The sequence below is a fragment of the Crinia signifera genome, chromosome 11, assembly GCF_055691185.1.
Source record: "Crinia signifera chromosome 11, ASM5569118v1, whole genome shotgun sequence".
In the NCBI taxonomy this organism is placed as follows: domain Eukaryota; kingdom Metazoa; phylum Chordata; class Amphibia; order Anura; family Myobatrachidae; genus Crinia; species Crinia signifera.
The window spans coordinates 40112283-40128804 of NC_139227.1; the positions used below are offsets into that span (position 1 = coordinate 40112283).

Below are 16522 nucleotides of genomic sequence, written 5' to 3' on the forward strand. Positions count from 1 at the left end.
ATCAAGCATACAGACGTTTCACTGTGCAATCATCTACACAAATAATAAGATACGAGAACTACATCAAGCATACAGAAGTTGCACTGTGCAATCATCTACACAAATAATAAGATACTGAGAACTACATCAAGCATACAGACGTTTCACTGTGCAATCATCTACACCAATAATAAGATACGAGAACTACATCGAGCATACAGAAGTTGCACTGTGCAATCATCTACACCAATAATAAGATACGAGAACTACATCGAGCATACAGAAGTTGCACTGTGCAATCATCTACACAAATAATAAGATACTGAGAACTACATCAAGCATACAGACGTTTCACTGTGCAATCATCTACACCAATAATAAGATACAAGAACTACATCTAGCATACAGACGTTTGACTGTGCAATCATCTACACCAATAATAAGATACTGAGAACTACATCAAGCATACAGACGTTTCACTGTGCAATCATCTACACAAATAATAAGATACTGAGAACTACATCAAGCATACAGACGTTTCACTGTGCAATCATCTACACAAATAATAAGATACTGAGCATTACAACTAGTATACAGAACAGGAGAGGTTATACTGCACACTTAAATATACACAAAACATAACAAGACACAGATACCAAGAATGACAGGATACATATGTTATGTTTTTGTTTAAAATGTTGACATAGAATGTTACATATCGACATGCAAGATTCCAACACTACCATGATCTCAACAACCCATAACATGGTATTTGTCGACATTTATATGATGACATTTACCAACAATGTTTTTAAGGGGAAAGGTATTTATAGCCACAAGTCGGCTAGAACACTATCTACTGGTGAGGGCTAAAAGTCTTCTGATTTAACTTTTCTGACTATAGGCGACCGGTTGGGTCATTCATGTAAATGATAACCTCGGCTACCATTCTCTGCTTAGATACTCTCTACATGTGTGTACCTAAAAGTCCATTGCAGGTAAGGTTAGAGGCACTGCTAGAAAGCATATCTGAGAGGCAGCAGGGCCGGCGCCACCACTAGGCAAATCTAGGCATTTGCCTAGGGCGCCGGCCACTGGAGGGCGGCATTTCGCCCCCCCAACCCCCGTGCCGCAAGGGGAACCTGTCCTCCGCCTGGCTACGCGGAAGCGCTTCTGTTGTGGAAACACTGGCCGCACGCTGATTGGCTGAGATTCGTGCGTGCGCCGTGCGGCAAGTGTTTCCACAACAGAAGCGCTTCCGCGTAGCCAGGCGGATAGCGCTCGTTATTTCTTGACTGCAGGGACCCCCTGCTGCCGCCGCCGCAAGCTTTATATACACAGCCGCAGGACAGGTACACCCCCCCCCCCCCCGGCACCGGGGCGCCCCCACCCCGACTCGCCTGGGGCGCTCCGGTGCCTTGCACCGGCCCTGAGAGGCAGCGGGTACATTTGGGCTAATAATCTAGACTTTAGCAAAGTTTCTCCATCATATGAGCTGCAGACACCCTTTCTCCTCTGAACGATCTCCAAGGCCCGGACAGAAATGTAAATTATTCTCATTACGGCAAACACTGACAGCGTCCCAGGAAGATCTGTCACCAGCAGACACCTGCCCTGTTCCATGTTGGAGTCACACTTCAGCCTGATGCACGCGGAACCATTGCATGAAATATAATTAAGCAGCGAAGCAGGAAAGGATTAATGTGAAACATATTGATGAAAGATAATGGCATCGGTAGCGACTGGGTACCTCATCTGTATTGTAAATGATCTGCAGTCCAGAGGATATCATTTCCACCAGATACAAGAGGAAGAGGGACACGGCATTTATCTGAAATAAAAAGAGAAAGGTTATCGGTAATTAACGGCCGCGCATTGTCTGCTGACCTTATAACAGCTCCTGATACGGGGACGCAAGGCCACCATTGCACGTCTCGCACCAAAGGGCGCTTCAACCGAAATTCTGGCAAATATTTGAAACTTCAAACTTGAAAATTTAAAGGGAAAACACCCTCTATGTACTAGATGTGGTTTTATTCTCAGAACTATTCAGAAAAGCAGAGGACGTACTTAGCAAAAGGAACGCAGAACTCTAACGGCATCTATTCGTGTACTAGAGTGCTGCTATGTTTATAGTAGGTATAGTAGTTGACGCTTTGGCCAGTGGTTATTTCTTGAATCACAGCACCCTAGAGTATCAGCACTGGTGTTGTGGCACCTTTAAGTCAAAATTTTCTTAATGAGAGACTCTGGAAAAAAATAAAAAAATGAAGTATATTGTTCTCATATGTAACCCACAGGTCCAGTTATGTAGTGGTGGGCGGGGCTGTGCACTGGTTTGGCCTATCACATTGACCATAAATAATTGTATTTGTCCTAGACCATTAAACGATTCCAACCCTGCAAATGCCCCATGGCACCCAGGTTTAGTTCACACAAAGGGTACAATTCAGGTTGGCTCGTAGCAAATGTACGCTGCTTACCGAGCCAACCTGAATCAGTTCCAAAATGCATTAACACACAATCTATGTAACATTTTTCAATATAAGAAAGTTTGAGTTTCACAAATCAAATATATCTTTGACTTGCAGGAACGACGCTCTCCTTTTCTACTTGAAAGTTGGAGTGGGAGGGGACCTAAAGCCAAAAAAGGGATTTTTGTAAGAACTTACCGTTCGAATCCCTTTCTCTGATATGGTCCTGGTGACACAGCTCAACACTGGGATGTAGGAGGGTCCGAAGGAGCCAGGCACCTATCCTAAAGCTTTTAGAGGGTAGGCTCCTCCCCTACTGCATCCCTGGACTCTTCAGTTCATCTTTCAAAGCCACTGGAATACATTAACTCAGTACAAACGCCTGCACATATTATATGCACATTTTATAACAGAAACTGTTAACTTTTAACCATTTTAACATGAACATCATGAAACTTCTGGCATACTTACTGAGCGTAAGGGAGGGATCGCTGTGTCACCAGGACCATATCAGAGAAAGGGATTCGAACGGTAAGTTCTTACAAAAATCCCTTTTTCTCTTTCAATGGTCCTGGTGACACAGCTCAACACTGGGACGTTCCAGAGCCGGTCCTTTGGGAGGGTACGCTCAGGTCTGCAGCTCTCAGCACTGCTCGCCCGAATGATGCGTCCTCCGACGCGAACTCATGGAATCTATAGAATTTGGCAAATGTGTGAACAGATGACCAAGTGGCAGCTCTGCAAACCTGCTCAGCTGTGGCCCCATGTCGAACCGCCCAAGAGGTGGCAACTGACCTGGTGGTATGCGCATTTATTTTGGCCGGTACCGGTCTACCCACCTTGGTGTATGCAAAGGCTATCATAGACCGCAACCACCTAGCAATAGTCTGCTTAGATGCAGGCCAACCAATTTTGTGTACGTCATACAATACCAACAATGTGTCAGTCTTCCTGACACTCTTCACTCTGTCCACATATATGCGTAAGGCACGCACAACATCCAAAGTTCTCAACTTGTCCCTTTTCTTAGAACCCTCTGGGGGTTGAAACACAGGTAGAACTATCTCCTGATTTAAATGGAAGGTAGATACCACCTTCGGTAAAAACTGAGGCACTGTTCTTAAAACAGCCCTGTCATCATGAAAAATTAAGAAGGGAGATTTACATGACAAGGCTCCCAACTCTGAAACTCTTTTAGCAGATGCTACTGCTAACAAAAACACTAGCTTCCACGTGAGAAACTTAAAGTCAGCCGACCTTAAAGGTTCAAAAGGCGCCTTTTGAAGGCATTCCAAAACCAGTGATAGATCCCAAGGTGCTACTGGTTGCTTGTATGGAGGTTTCAACCTGGATACTCCTTGTAAAAAGGTTTGAATTTCCGGCAAAATGGCTATCTTTTTCTGGAAATAGATGGACAAGGCCGAAATCTGCACCTTCAGTGACTGAAGGCTTAGGCCCGATGAAAAACCATCTTGTAAGAATTCCATCATTCTTGATAGCTTAAAATGAGATGTATGAGCCTTTCTTCTCTCACACCATCGAATGTAAGTCTTCCAGACTCTATAATAATTTGCCGAAGATACAGCTTTTCTGGCTTTAATCATCGTCTGTACTACTGCCTCAGAAAACCCTTTCCTTTTCAAAATGGTGGTTTCAATAGCCAGGCCGTCAAAATCAATCGATCTGAATCCAGGTGATTGAATGGGCCTTGTCTTAGAAGGTCTGGTCTCAGAGGTAGACGCCATGAGTCCACAGACAACCTCTGAAGCCTCGAGTACCAGGACCTCCTTGGCCAATCTGGGGCCACTAAGATCACTGGAACCTTCTGCCCCTGTATTTTCTTCAGAAGTCTCGGTAACATTGGTACTGGTGGGAATGCATAAAGGAGATCTCCCTGCCAGTGAATAGTCATGGCATCCACTGCCTCCGCTAGTGGATCCCTCGTTCTGGCATAGAACCTGGGCACTTGACGGTTGACCCTGGATGCCATCAGGTCCACATCCGGGATTCCCCACATCGAGGTGATCTGGTGAAACACCTGAGGGTGTAAGCTCCATTCCCCTTCCTTGAGCTCCTCCCTGCTCAGGAAGTCGGCTTCTATGTTCTCTATTCCTGGAATGAATATAGCCGATACAGCTGGAACATTCTGTTCCGCCCATAGGAAGATTCTGGACACCTCCCACATGGCCAATTTGCTGCGTGTACCTCCCTGGTGATTCAGATACGCCACAGCTGTGGCATTGTCGGTCTGAATCCTCAAAGGGAGGTTCTGTAACCTGTCTCCCGCCAAGGAAATCACTTTCCAGACAGCTCTCAGCTCCAAGATGTTGATTGGTAATGCTGATTCCTCTGCCGTCCACAGGCCCTGAAGCCTGAGATCCAGGACTACTGCCCCCCAGCCCCTGAGACTGGCGTCGGTAGTTACTACCAACCAGTCCAATGACGCCACCATTTTCCCCAGGAGCTTGAGGCACCTCCATACTGAAATGCTCTGAGCCCTGAGAATCTCCTGGACTAGGGTGACCAGATCCCTGGCCTTTATCTCCGGGAGGAAAACCCGATGAAGATGGGTGTCCAGTATGACTCCCAAGAATTGTAGTCTTTGTGACGGTACCAACTGAGATTTTTGCAAATTTAAAATCCAGCCGTGAGCCTGCAAAAAACCGATGGCCTCTGCCAAGTGACTCTGCAGCATGGCTGCTGACTCCGCTTTGAACAGGAGATCGTCCAAATAGGGTATTACTGTGATTCCCCTGAGCCTCAGCACCGCCGCCATCACTGACATTATCTTTGTGAATACCCTTGGCGCGGTTGCTAGCCCAAAGGGTAACGCCCGGAATTGTAAATGCAGGTCTCCTATGGCAAACCTCAACAAGGTCTGATGCTCCGGGTGTATAGGGACGTGCAGATATGCGTCCTGGACATCCATGGACGCCAAAAATTCTCCCTGGTCCAGACTCAGGAGTACTGACCGTAGGGACTCCATTTTGAAATGGTCTACCCATAAATGAACATTTAGAGACTTCAAATTTAGTATTGGTCTATAAGACCCGTCTGGTTTGGGCACCAGGAACAGCGTGGAGTAAAAGCCTTTCTTCCACTCTGTCTTGGGGACTAGTGTAACCACCCCTTTTTCCAAAAGGGAGTGCGCTGCTTTCACAAGAGCTGTACGCAGCCGTGCCTCCTTTGGTAAGGATGTGGGAATGAACCTCTTCGGAGGTGGCCCTCTGAAAGGGATTTTGTAACCCTGTGTTATAATATCTAACACCCAGGCATCCTGGCCTAGAGAAGCCCAAGCGTCCCTGAAGAGTGTGAGACGCCCGCCCACTTTTGTCACTGTCGGGCGAAGCCCCTGACAGTCATGCAGAGGGTTTGTCCTCTCCTTTATTGGCAGGCTTCTTGTGAAAAGAGCCAAATTTTGACTTTTGTGTCTTGCCTCTAGAGGACTGAAACCTTCCCCTGAAAGACTGTCCTCGAAAGGACGCACCACCTCTAGGGGAGGGCCGAAAGGACGGCTTAAAAGTAGAAAATCTGGACGTCTGCTTTGCTGAGGAGGCCGGCAGGAATGTACTTTTGCCGCCTGTGGCCTGTTTTATAATCTCCTCTAATTCGGTACCAAAGAGTACCTTTCCTTTGAAGGCTAATGTTTCCAGAGCCTTCTTGGACTCATTGTCTGCTTCCCAGGCTTTAAGCCAAAGCACTCTCCTGGCATTAATGGAGACTGTGGACACTCTGGTTGCCATTTTAATAGCTTCCTCCTCTGCTTCAACTGCATATTCTGCCGCTGCCTTAATCTTTTCTGCAAGCAGTAATGCACCAGGGTCAGCCTGCAGCATGGTGCATAATTCACCAGCCCACTCTATCATGGCCTTAGAAACCCAGGCTGAAGCAATAAGGGGTCGTAAGGTAAACCCCACCCCTTCAAAGATAGCTTTGAGGTTTCCCTCCAGCTTTTTATCCACAGAATCTTTAAAAGCTGCACCGCCTTGTACTGGTAATACAGTAGCCTTGGACAAACGTGCCACTGAAGCGTCCACAACTGGGACCTTTTCCCAGAGCTCCGCATGAGACTCTGGCATGGGGTACAGACTAAGGAATCGTTTAGGCATCTGAAGCCTCTTATCAGGAGTTTTCCAAGCCCCTTCTAACAATTCCTGTAACCCCTCATCTGAAGGAAAAGTAACAGCCTCCTTCCGCTGTCGCTTAAAAACACCTTTAACAGGAGTTTTATCCTCCACAGTCAGCTTTAAAGCCTGCTTCACAGCTACAATGAGATCCTCTATACCAGCAGCAGAGTTCTCTTCCAAATCATCACCCTGATCCCAGGGGGTGTCAGTATACTCTCCTTCCTCTTCATCTACCACAGTAGTTAAAGCATAAGACCTTCTAGGGGTCCCTGCCACATCATCCATTTTGTCCAGCATTTCACTGAACCTGTTAATCCCTTTTGCAGTATCCTGCATCACCTGGATCAGTACAGGATCTGCCTGGGTAAGAGGCAAGGAGCCAGACGACTGCTGAGATGATGGCATAGGTCTCTGTGATTCTACCAGCCCATCACTCTGCCTGTCCAAAAGCTGCACCAAAGCGTTTACTGACCTGCCTAGGGCCCTGGCCCACGCAGGTTCCATCTGCTCTGCCCTATGGGGATCACTGCCCATGGGTCTCACATCAGCGCAAGTAATACATAAGCCCCCCTTGGCCATCTGCTCAGGGACAAACTTTTGTGTGCAAACATTGCACGCGCTCAGTGCACTAAGGGCTCCCTCCCCCAAAACCACAGCCTGATGCTCAGACATGATGCAAGTGATAAATGTATATCTATCAGTATACACAGTGCAAACAATGTACAAGCGTTTATACAGAGCAATGCACCCAGTCACTTATCTGTCTGTTGGTTTCAACTGCGGGGAAGCGATGCCCAGGAAATCCAAGTCACTCTGCCAGGATCAGTAAGCCAGCTCAGCTCCGCTGCAAGCGTTCTGAAAGGCGCCAAAGTCAGAGTGAAGGAAGAGACCACAGGTCCCTGCTGCTGCGGGGTCCGTGACCTTTTGGCGCCAACCACCCCCAGCAAGCCGCTCCTTAGGTAGGATTTCCTAGTTCCAGTGTCTCCCCCTCAAATGGGGATCACTTGGAACATGCCTGTCACAACGCTGCTGTCCTCTCATCTAGGAGCTCAGCGTGTAAGCTCCGCATAAAATGGCCGCCGCCATCACGGAGCGCCTGTCCCCCATGATCCCCACCTAAACGTGGAGCCGGTTTCAGGGTACTCCGGAGCCCAGGCAGCCTTTTAGAAAAGGCTATAAGCGCTGCACAGGGAGACCAGACAGTGTCTCCCCTGTGCACAGTGAGCTGACAGGACGCGCTTCTGTCAGCTCCTGCTGCGCAAGCAGTGTGAGGATTCACTATGAGAATCCTCACACTGTGCCTACCTAGCTAGGGTAAAAGTTAATAAAATAATAAAAATCCCCTAACTACTCTAATTCTTCGGCTGCTCCTGCAGCCCTTTAGAATAGCACCCACTCCAGTGGGCACCTAACACGAACTGAAGAGTCCAGGGATGCAGTAGGGGAGGAGCCTACCCTCTAAAGCTTTAGGATAGGTGCCTGGCTCCTTCGGACCCTCCTACATCCCAGTGTTGAGCTGTGTCACCAGGACCATTGAAAGAGAAAGTACATAAAGGTACTGGTGTTACCATAATAAGCGCAATGGTTGCATTGTATGTGATAACATCCATAAGTATAAAATCAGAAATTAAATCTATTTTCCAATGAATAGTCTATAGCATTCTAAAGGTAATGATTTCCTCTACCAGGTATACCAGGCTGTCCCCACGCGGTGACACAGGTATGAATGCGACTTGTATGGCATTGCACAGCAGCAGGTAGTGAAGGGAAGTGGCTGTAATAAGCTGCAGCAGGATGCATGCTAGGCGCAGCTGCAATATCCGAGTGCTGCCCGAATCACCATCGATGGTAGAAGATCGCGGTCAGTTTTGTGTAAGTGAATCTTTCTCAGACTAGCCATAGGATCCGGACAGCTGGATGAAGTAATGGGCCGACTGTCTCCATATAGCTCATAGACAAGGTCTAGGTCGACATGCACACAGTCGACATTGACAAAAGGTCAACACAAGCAATAGGTCAACATGGTGATGGTCGACACTTGTTATACTTTACTATCCACGTGAACTTCGATTGGGAACGGTAAAGTGGCCCAAAACATGCTGAGGGATCGTGGTAAAGTAACTGGGGATCCATGCGCTAAGGTGTCGACATTTACACCAAAAACAAAACGTGCAAAAAAACTCATGTCGTCATTTGATGTGTCAATCTTTTCCATGTCAACCTTCGGCATTGACCGAATGACAGTAGGCCTAGATATGGTCTGTGAGCTATACCACATATGGGTAGAACGGAGTAAATTTACTAAGATGGGAGGAGTTCTATTCAAAATGAGATGTTGTCCATAGTGCACCAATCAGATTCTATTATTTTCTGGAAGGTGCAAAATAAAAAGGAAGTAGAATCTGATTGGTTAATATTTTCTTTTTTACCATCTGCAAAATGATCCCAGCCTAATACTGAGTATTCCTAAACACAGCCCTGTATCGCTTCTGAAATGAGCATTTAACTTCTGCCTGGATACAAGGATCAGATCTGCCGGCAATTATTTTAAAAGACTTCACTCAAACGGCCTTGTGTTTATCTAAATTACAGCATTGTCGGCACGAGAATTCCTATAACAATTTGAATAATGGCTTAAACAATGGCCTGTGTATCTGTAATACCGGCAACCCTGCGGTCACCGCTGATAACGGGAGCATTACCTGCGGTGGAGACTAATATGCTTTGATTGTTGCTGCGGTCAGAAATCCCGCTCTGTGTTTGCTAATGAGTATTTGTGTGCTGTTAACACATTTACGTAGGCGGACTAACAAGTCCGTTCCTACTGTTAGCAAGTCACATATAAAGAATAGGGTTTAAATGTCCCGAGCTCCAAATGGTGGTGGTTGGATCGTGATGTGCGGAGGTGGCTGGGGAGTAAGCCAGAAATGTTAGCAGTACAACAGACACTGTGGTTTTTTAATCCTCTTCTGATATTGTACAGATGTTCTGTTATCCCTGTTTTTAATTTTCTTTTTGTTTGGCTCACATACTGGTGGCCATAAGGGCATTCTAGAAGGTAAATGGCTCCTTATATGTATGTGGGCCAAACAAAAAGGAAATTTAAAAACAAGGATAACAGAACATCTGCACAATATCAGAAGAGGATTAAAAACCCACAGTGTCTCAGCCCACTTTTTGGAAGTATATAATCAAGACCCCAAAGGACTGAAATTTCTAGGAATACAGAACTTAGCCCCCCATTGGAGAGGAGACGACCTGGTATCCAGCCTGAAAAAAACTGAAACAAAATGGATATTCCTCTTAGACACCCTTACACCGAAGGGTCTAAATATAGACATTGAGCTAAAGGCATTCCTATGAAAATAAAAAAAATATAAAAAAATACCTCAACACCCTGCTCTTTTTCCCTTTTCAACCTATTTGCGACTTCAGTGTCTTTCCTACATTTCGTTATGTTTATTTTTACTTTTATTTTTATTTACAATTATTTTCTTTTTGCCTTATTTTTGCTTATTTTTCTTATTTTTTAAAATTTTTGGCGTATAAACAGAACAAACCACTGTTTTAACCTTAGGAAGAACAAACATGTGTTTGCCGCCGAAAACGTGAACTTCCGTTTCCAGGCACTTCCGGTTTTATCAATAAAGTTTTTGCTATATAAAGTGACTTTTATCAAACACAATCCATCCTTGAAAAAGCGTCCTAGTGACGTGAAACGCGTTGGTTCGTTTTAAAAAGAACCCCCAGGGAAGAAGAAGACTTGTCAGACGCTTCCTCGCTACTTCTACAAGCTGCCGAAGAGACGGTGACGTCACCCGCCGGAGCTCCGACACGCTGGAACCAGCAAACAGCGCATTGCCGCTGCATCGCTTGGCTGCACAAGGGAGCTCCAATAACGGACTCCAGGTACTTTAGATAGAGTTAGCACAGTACAGGTCAATCTCTGGGACATTCTAAAACACCTCAAAGGGGCTGTAAAACATTAACGCCATTTTTTATTTTATTTTATATTTTTTATTATTTTTTATTTCTTTATTTTAGTTTATATTTATTTCCATTTCCTTTTCTATCTGTACGCTCTTGTTCGTCACTCTGTGAAACCCACCTCGACCCCCCCCCCACTTCATTTCCTCCCCATTATCCCCCAATCAAGCGCCGGTCCATTTTTTGCCCCTCCATAAGCAAATCCCTATACTACCATTGACCACAGGACCTGGCAGCTCCAACACAAGCGCAAATACTGTTATGTAGGAGCAATTCCTACATATTCCGTTCAACAGAAACCCTGCATCGTACCTAAGGGCAAAGCAAAGCAACTGTGATTTAATAAGATGGGAGTTCTAGTTAATAAGGGCTGTAGTGAAAAACATATTTGGGAGTCAGAAGGGTAAAGTACTGTATACATAGGACACGTTGTACAGATCCTACTCTAGATTGGGGTAGTCAAAAATCCGTCACACAAGTATCTGCAGAGCAGCTCCGTGCCATATCCAATATCCATGTAAAGATGTCACTCCCCCTGCGTGCTGTTTAATAACATCAATAAATGCTCTCGGCGACAAATGACACCGGCAAGGGGGTGAGGAAAAGGGGTGTCCTTGGAGTGTTACCTGTAGGTGGCCGTATTCTTTGTATGACAGGATCTCATCTCCAGTGTCCATGTGGAAAATAGAATGCAGACATTTCTGCGGGCTGGGATCCTGCTTAAACTGTTCAACCTGGAAGATAAATGGTCACGTGTGTTAGAGACCCATCAAATCGCACAATTATAACTTTATAACTAACTGGAATAAAAAATAAAAAAATAGTATCACATTTTTTGAACAACAGATATATTGGGCCTGATTCACACTTGTTCGCTTGTTCGGATGGGCTGCACATAAGATAAATCGTATCTGCAGCAGTCACCCTCACATCTAAAAAAAAACTCCTGCAGCCTGCTCTCTTAGCCAATCAGCGGCGACCCATTCATTTGTAAGGGTTTATCTTAATTCTCCTGCTACCCCACAGTCTCGCAGCCTGTTCCCGCCTGCAGTTCCGATGCAATATACCGCATATAAAAAAAAAAGGCACATTAAGGGGGGTATTCAATGTCAGGGGAACAGCCGTCGAGCAAGCTCGACAGCCGTGCCCCTGTCCCGTTCTTGTTTAGCTCGCCTGGAGCTCGGCAGTCGGGATTCAATGTCCCGGCCCCCAAACGGCGAGAAGGGGGCGTGGCCGCGAGTTGATGACGAAAATAGACGAGCTCCGGCCAGGAGCTCGCCTATTTACGGCTTTTCTCGGCAGAACGAGCCCGACAGCTTGTGATGTCGGGCTCGTTCTGCGCAAAACCCCTGTTCAATGCTGTCGGGGAAGACAGCATTGAATAGGGCCCCGCAGCCATCTCCCCCGTCGGGAGATGGCTGCGGGTGCACGACAAACATTGAATACCCCCCTAGGTGCCGAATCGCATGCGAGCCCTCCTGGGGAGCTGCTGGGGAACACAAGGGAAATTGGGGTATACTTGTCCTTAAGTCTTTAAGAAGCAGGATTTGATTGGTTGCTATGAGCAACATGCCATCTTCAATAGAACTCCCATCTTAGTAAATTCACCCCTGAGAGTCTCTGCACAACTGTAAGTAGACATTGCAAACCTGTGAGCATAACAAGATCCCGTAGACCAATGGTGACTGATAGCGGATTCATTTATATATTACCTGTGCAGATTGATTATACCAAGTGAGAAGTAGAAATATTATGGGAAGGCCTGCGTTTAATGACTGAGGACTTTATATATATGCAGCGTTATGTTATTACTTGTGACAAATTGCTTTTTTATTGACCCACTCCCGGGAGCTGTAGGTTAATTGAATAAAAATGAGCTTTTTTATTGGAATATACTATAGATTTATAATTTAGCAAAATAAAGAATGTCCGCTGTATACAGGGGCCTTGTATGCTATTGTTATTTGGTATCAGCCATACTTGGCTATGACTGGACCTTTACCAGGGCCGCCATCAGGGGAAGGGGGAGCAACGAGGACTGCAGAACGGGCCCCCATTATATCCCGCTGTGCCCAGTGTAGTAGTAACTATCCTTGCAGTATGTATTTTATTACCCTTAAGGTGGCCATACACACGCAGATTTATCTTCAGATCTGGCTGGTTGGAACAAAAACCTGGTTATGGATGAGAGCAAATGACAGTTGACCATTTGCTTGGAAATGCTGGAAAACTGACATACTGTCACTCATCCATAACCATGTTTTTGTTCCAACCAGCCAGATCTGCAGATAAATCTTATTAGTGTATGGGCACCTTAAGAGTGGCATCTGTGTGAGAGATGTGCAAAATATTTGCTAAAAACGCCAGCTTCCCTCACATTTGTTATATAAATTCAAATAAAAACCGTTGTGTAACAAACATTATATTCCTATAGAAGGTAACATTACAGGTCATTATGATGAATACAAATGTTCACTTGGCACTCAAAGGGTTAACAGTGGTCACGAAGACCCCCATTATATACCCCTCTTCCATGTGTAGTAGTCACTAACACCACAGTGCAGGTATTTCTTGTTTTTCTGTGATAATTACTGTGTAAGGCCAATGTGGAGGTTAAAATGTTCTACCTCACCATTAGAGGTGGTGGAACTCAGTTCCACTTCGTTCCCCCTGCTTGTTAGGTATAGGTCAGCTGCAAGTTTCAGCTCACAACTAGATGGGTTAGACACAACATTAATCTATGCTTCATTTATTAGGAGTACACAGCAGAACGGTCTATAAGACAACTACTGGATGCCGTTATTCTTTATCAATGCCTGGGATGCGATCAGCGGTCAGGACGCGGGTGTTCAATACACTCAAATGATCATCAGAAGAGCGGCGCTGGAACTGTGAAATACATCAGGATTCCGGAGGCGGGAATACAGACAGCCGGCATGCCAATCGATGAGTGTACGGTCTAGGGTGCGGCCGGGGAAAAGGGAGTTAGGTTTAGGCACTAGAAGGGGGACTCAGGGTTAGGTTATGAGGAAAGGAAGGTTAAAGTTGGGCTGCATGGATTAGGTTAGGCGTTTAGAAGGGGGGGTGGGGTTAGGCTGCAGGGCAAGGATGGGGGGTTAGGTGGCGGAGATTAGGGTTGGACATTAGCAGGGAAGGTTACGGTCCAGAGTAACGCTGCTGCAAGGGAAGGTTAAGTTCCTAACAAAGCCGCTGTCTGGATTCTCCATTTTGGGATGAGACGGGGTCGTTCTTTTGACGCCTTGGATATTATATGTATCCCCAATGGCTTAAGGACGTATGTAAAAGGTTTTCATTTACTAAGCAAACGTGAAATCTGACAAACATGCACTGGCGTCAATTCTTGAAGACCGTTCATGAAAACTATTGGTCGACGTGGCTAAAATGACAAGTTCAGGACTTAACTATTTAACACGTTGAGACGAGAATGTCAACACATGTTTTTTAGTAAAATTTTAGGGTTACTGATCAGTCCAGGGGTTATGGATAAACAAGAAAAAGCAACACTGTAGACATTCTGTTGTTGACATTCTGAACTTGTCAAGATTTTATGTGTCAACTTAAGTGAATCTAGACATATTGGTTAACGATCCCTAAAGTTCATGTCAACATAATGACCATTGAAATTCCGAATCGGTCGATAGCCTGAAAGTCAATCAGCCATAGGACACCCTCTGGCGGTCCCTGCAAGTGTCAGTCAGCCCTTGCGCGGCCACATCCCAACTATTGGATTTCAGTAGTTGCATTATAGGAAGCGTGACAAGGGCTTTGCTGTAGGCCTGCCATGTATATACAGGAGACAGAACAATGTATCATTCAAGCTCTCTTAAGCCACTGAAACGGTTTTGTACCTAATTGAGCGCGGCATAATAGGGGAACCCCGTCCAGAGACCGCCGGTAGGCATGACACCATCTCTGCCTTTTGTTCTCTGGCAGAACGCTGGTCACAAGTGACCGGACGGACGGGTTAGTTGGCAATTAAGTAGATGCATCACTGATAATGAGCAAGCGCCTTCTGTGACCTTGGCGGATCTCTCTAAGACAATACCCAGATAAGGGACGGAGGAAGCCAGCTTATATTAAGGAACGGATCAGCTGCTCATTTTTATTCAGCTAAGGACGGCTCCCGACATGCTTAGAACCTATCTGCAAAGAGTATACAGCTTATATACGATAATGTAGGCGATGGGAATATAGTACAATGCCGGCAACAGCAATACACCATCCCGTGACAGAGATGCTATGTCACTAGGGCTGGCATATAAAGCCCCCCCTCCCCAACCTTCCCCCATTATCCCAGGCAGAGCAGGGTTCCGCTACCTTATCTGCTTGCCGCATGTAACAGTACAGTATTCCTCGCATGCATTTGATTGCAGAATGCTCCAGCTCGTGTGTCCTTCCTTTGTCATCATCGATGCGCCTGGACGTGAGAGATAACAGAAAGAGAGAGAAAATCAGAACAATGGCGATGGAAAGTGCATATTATTGCCCTGGCGGCTGCCGAGCTGCACCGCAGACCTGTGCTGCAGAACGATATGGTTATACGTAACGCAACACTCAACAAAATAACAGTAACATTTTACAAATAGCAACCGCAACATTATGTGTGACTCTTCAAAGCACTGTATTATGTCAAACACAACGTAACAAACACAGAACTGAGGGCAGATAAGAACCACATCATGGCCCAGGCAGTCTGCCCATTAGGGCATTGGTGTTAGGGATTAATGCAGGGGTTATGGTATTAGGGATAGGGGTTATGGTATTAGGGATTGGGGTTATGGTATTAGGATATAGGGATTGGTGTAGGGGTTATGGTATTAGGATATAGGGATTGGTGTAGGGGTTATGGTATTAGGGATTGGGGTTATGGTATTAGGATATAGGGATTGGTGTAGGGGTTATGGTATTAGGGATTGAGGTTATGGTATTAGGATATAGGGATTGGTGTAGGGGTTATGGTATTTGGAATAGGAATTGGGGTTATGGTATTAGGGATAGGGGCTATTGCAGGGGTTCCCAAACTTTCTTGACCAGGACACCCCTAGAATATCAGCATTTGTTCAAGGCACCCCTAGTCAAAGTTTCTTATTGATAAATAAGAAAATAAAGTAAATTGTGCTTAACGGTCACCTTCAGGCTCAGTTATGTGGTGGAGAACATAGCTGTGATTGTAATTGTCCATATCTTTTATGATAGGCAAAACCAGTGCTGATGGCTGCCAATCACTTTGAAAAAGATCTGTTTTGGTTGTGGACCCCCAACCCGAGGCACCCTTGCAAACATACTGAGGCACCCCATGGTGCCAAGCCATACTTTGGAAACCGCTGGGTTATGGTATTAGTGATAGGGGTTATGGTATTGGTACTGGCATTAGTATAAGGTAGGGAATCTGGTACCTGTGACAGTGGCATCAGTATAAGGGAGGGAAAAAAACATGTAGACAAACAGAAGGGAATCCTGTCCCTCACTACATAACTGAACCCAAGGATGACATCTAAACAAAATTCGGTACTTGTTTCCTAGCACGGCGCCCAATATCTGCACGTACGGTACCGTAGTGAAATCGCATTGCAAGCCGCGTTATAGTGGCATGCGATGTGTGCAATGTAATTTCAGTACCGCTCCCGTTCCCTGGCTCACTGTGATTCCCGCCCCCTGTCAGATCCTCTCAGAAATCATTCTGAGATGATTTTCTGAGAGGAGTGTAAGTGTATTTCTGAGCTGCTGTTTTACGGTGAGAGAGTTTTTGAAAGGTGACAATATGGCTGCTTTGCTGAATATGTTCTCGTTGCCTCAGAAGGAGGATGAGGCTATCGCGTTTTTTCAGCGCCATAATCTCCTACCAGCGGCGCAGAATTGCGCAAATGGACACATAATGCGCCCAAGTGTGAAGTAAGGTATGTGGCGGTGCCATGTCAAAGTTTGCCGCCTAAA

General features: G+C 45.8%; 1 protein-coding gene across 4 annotated transcripts in view; it reads right to left on the reverse strand.

Moving 5' to 3' along the window:
- Positions 1-16522, reverse strand: part of LOC146045878 (phosphorylase b kinase regulatory subunit beta-like) — a 210242-nt gene that overhangs the window by 130615 nt on the left and 63105 nt on the right. For all 4 annotated transcript variants that reach the window (XM_083164989.1, XM_083164987.1, XM_083164990.1 and 1 more), the window contains 3 exons: positions 14906-15005; positions 11194-11301; positions 1730-1810 (listed from right to left, as the gene is read on the reverse strand). In XM_083164989.1, coding sequence (XP_083021115.1) covers positions 1730-1810; positions 11194-11301; positions 14906-15005 — 289 coding nt within the window. The remainder of the gene's footprint in view (positions 1-1729; positions 1811-11193; positions 11302-14905; positions 15006-16522) is intronic.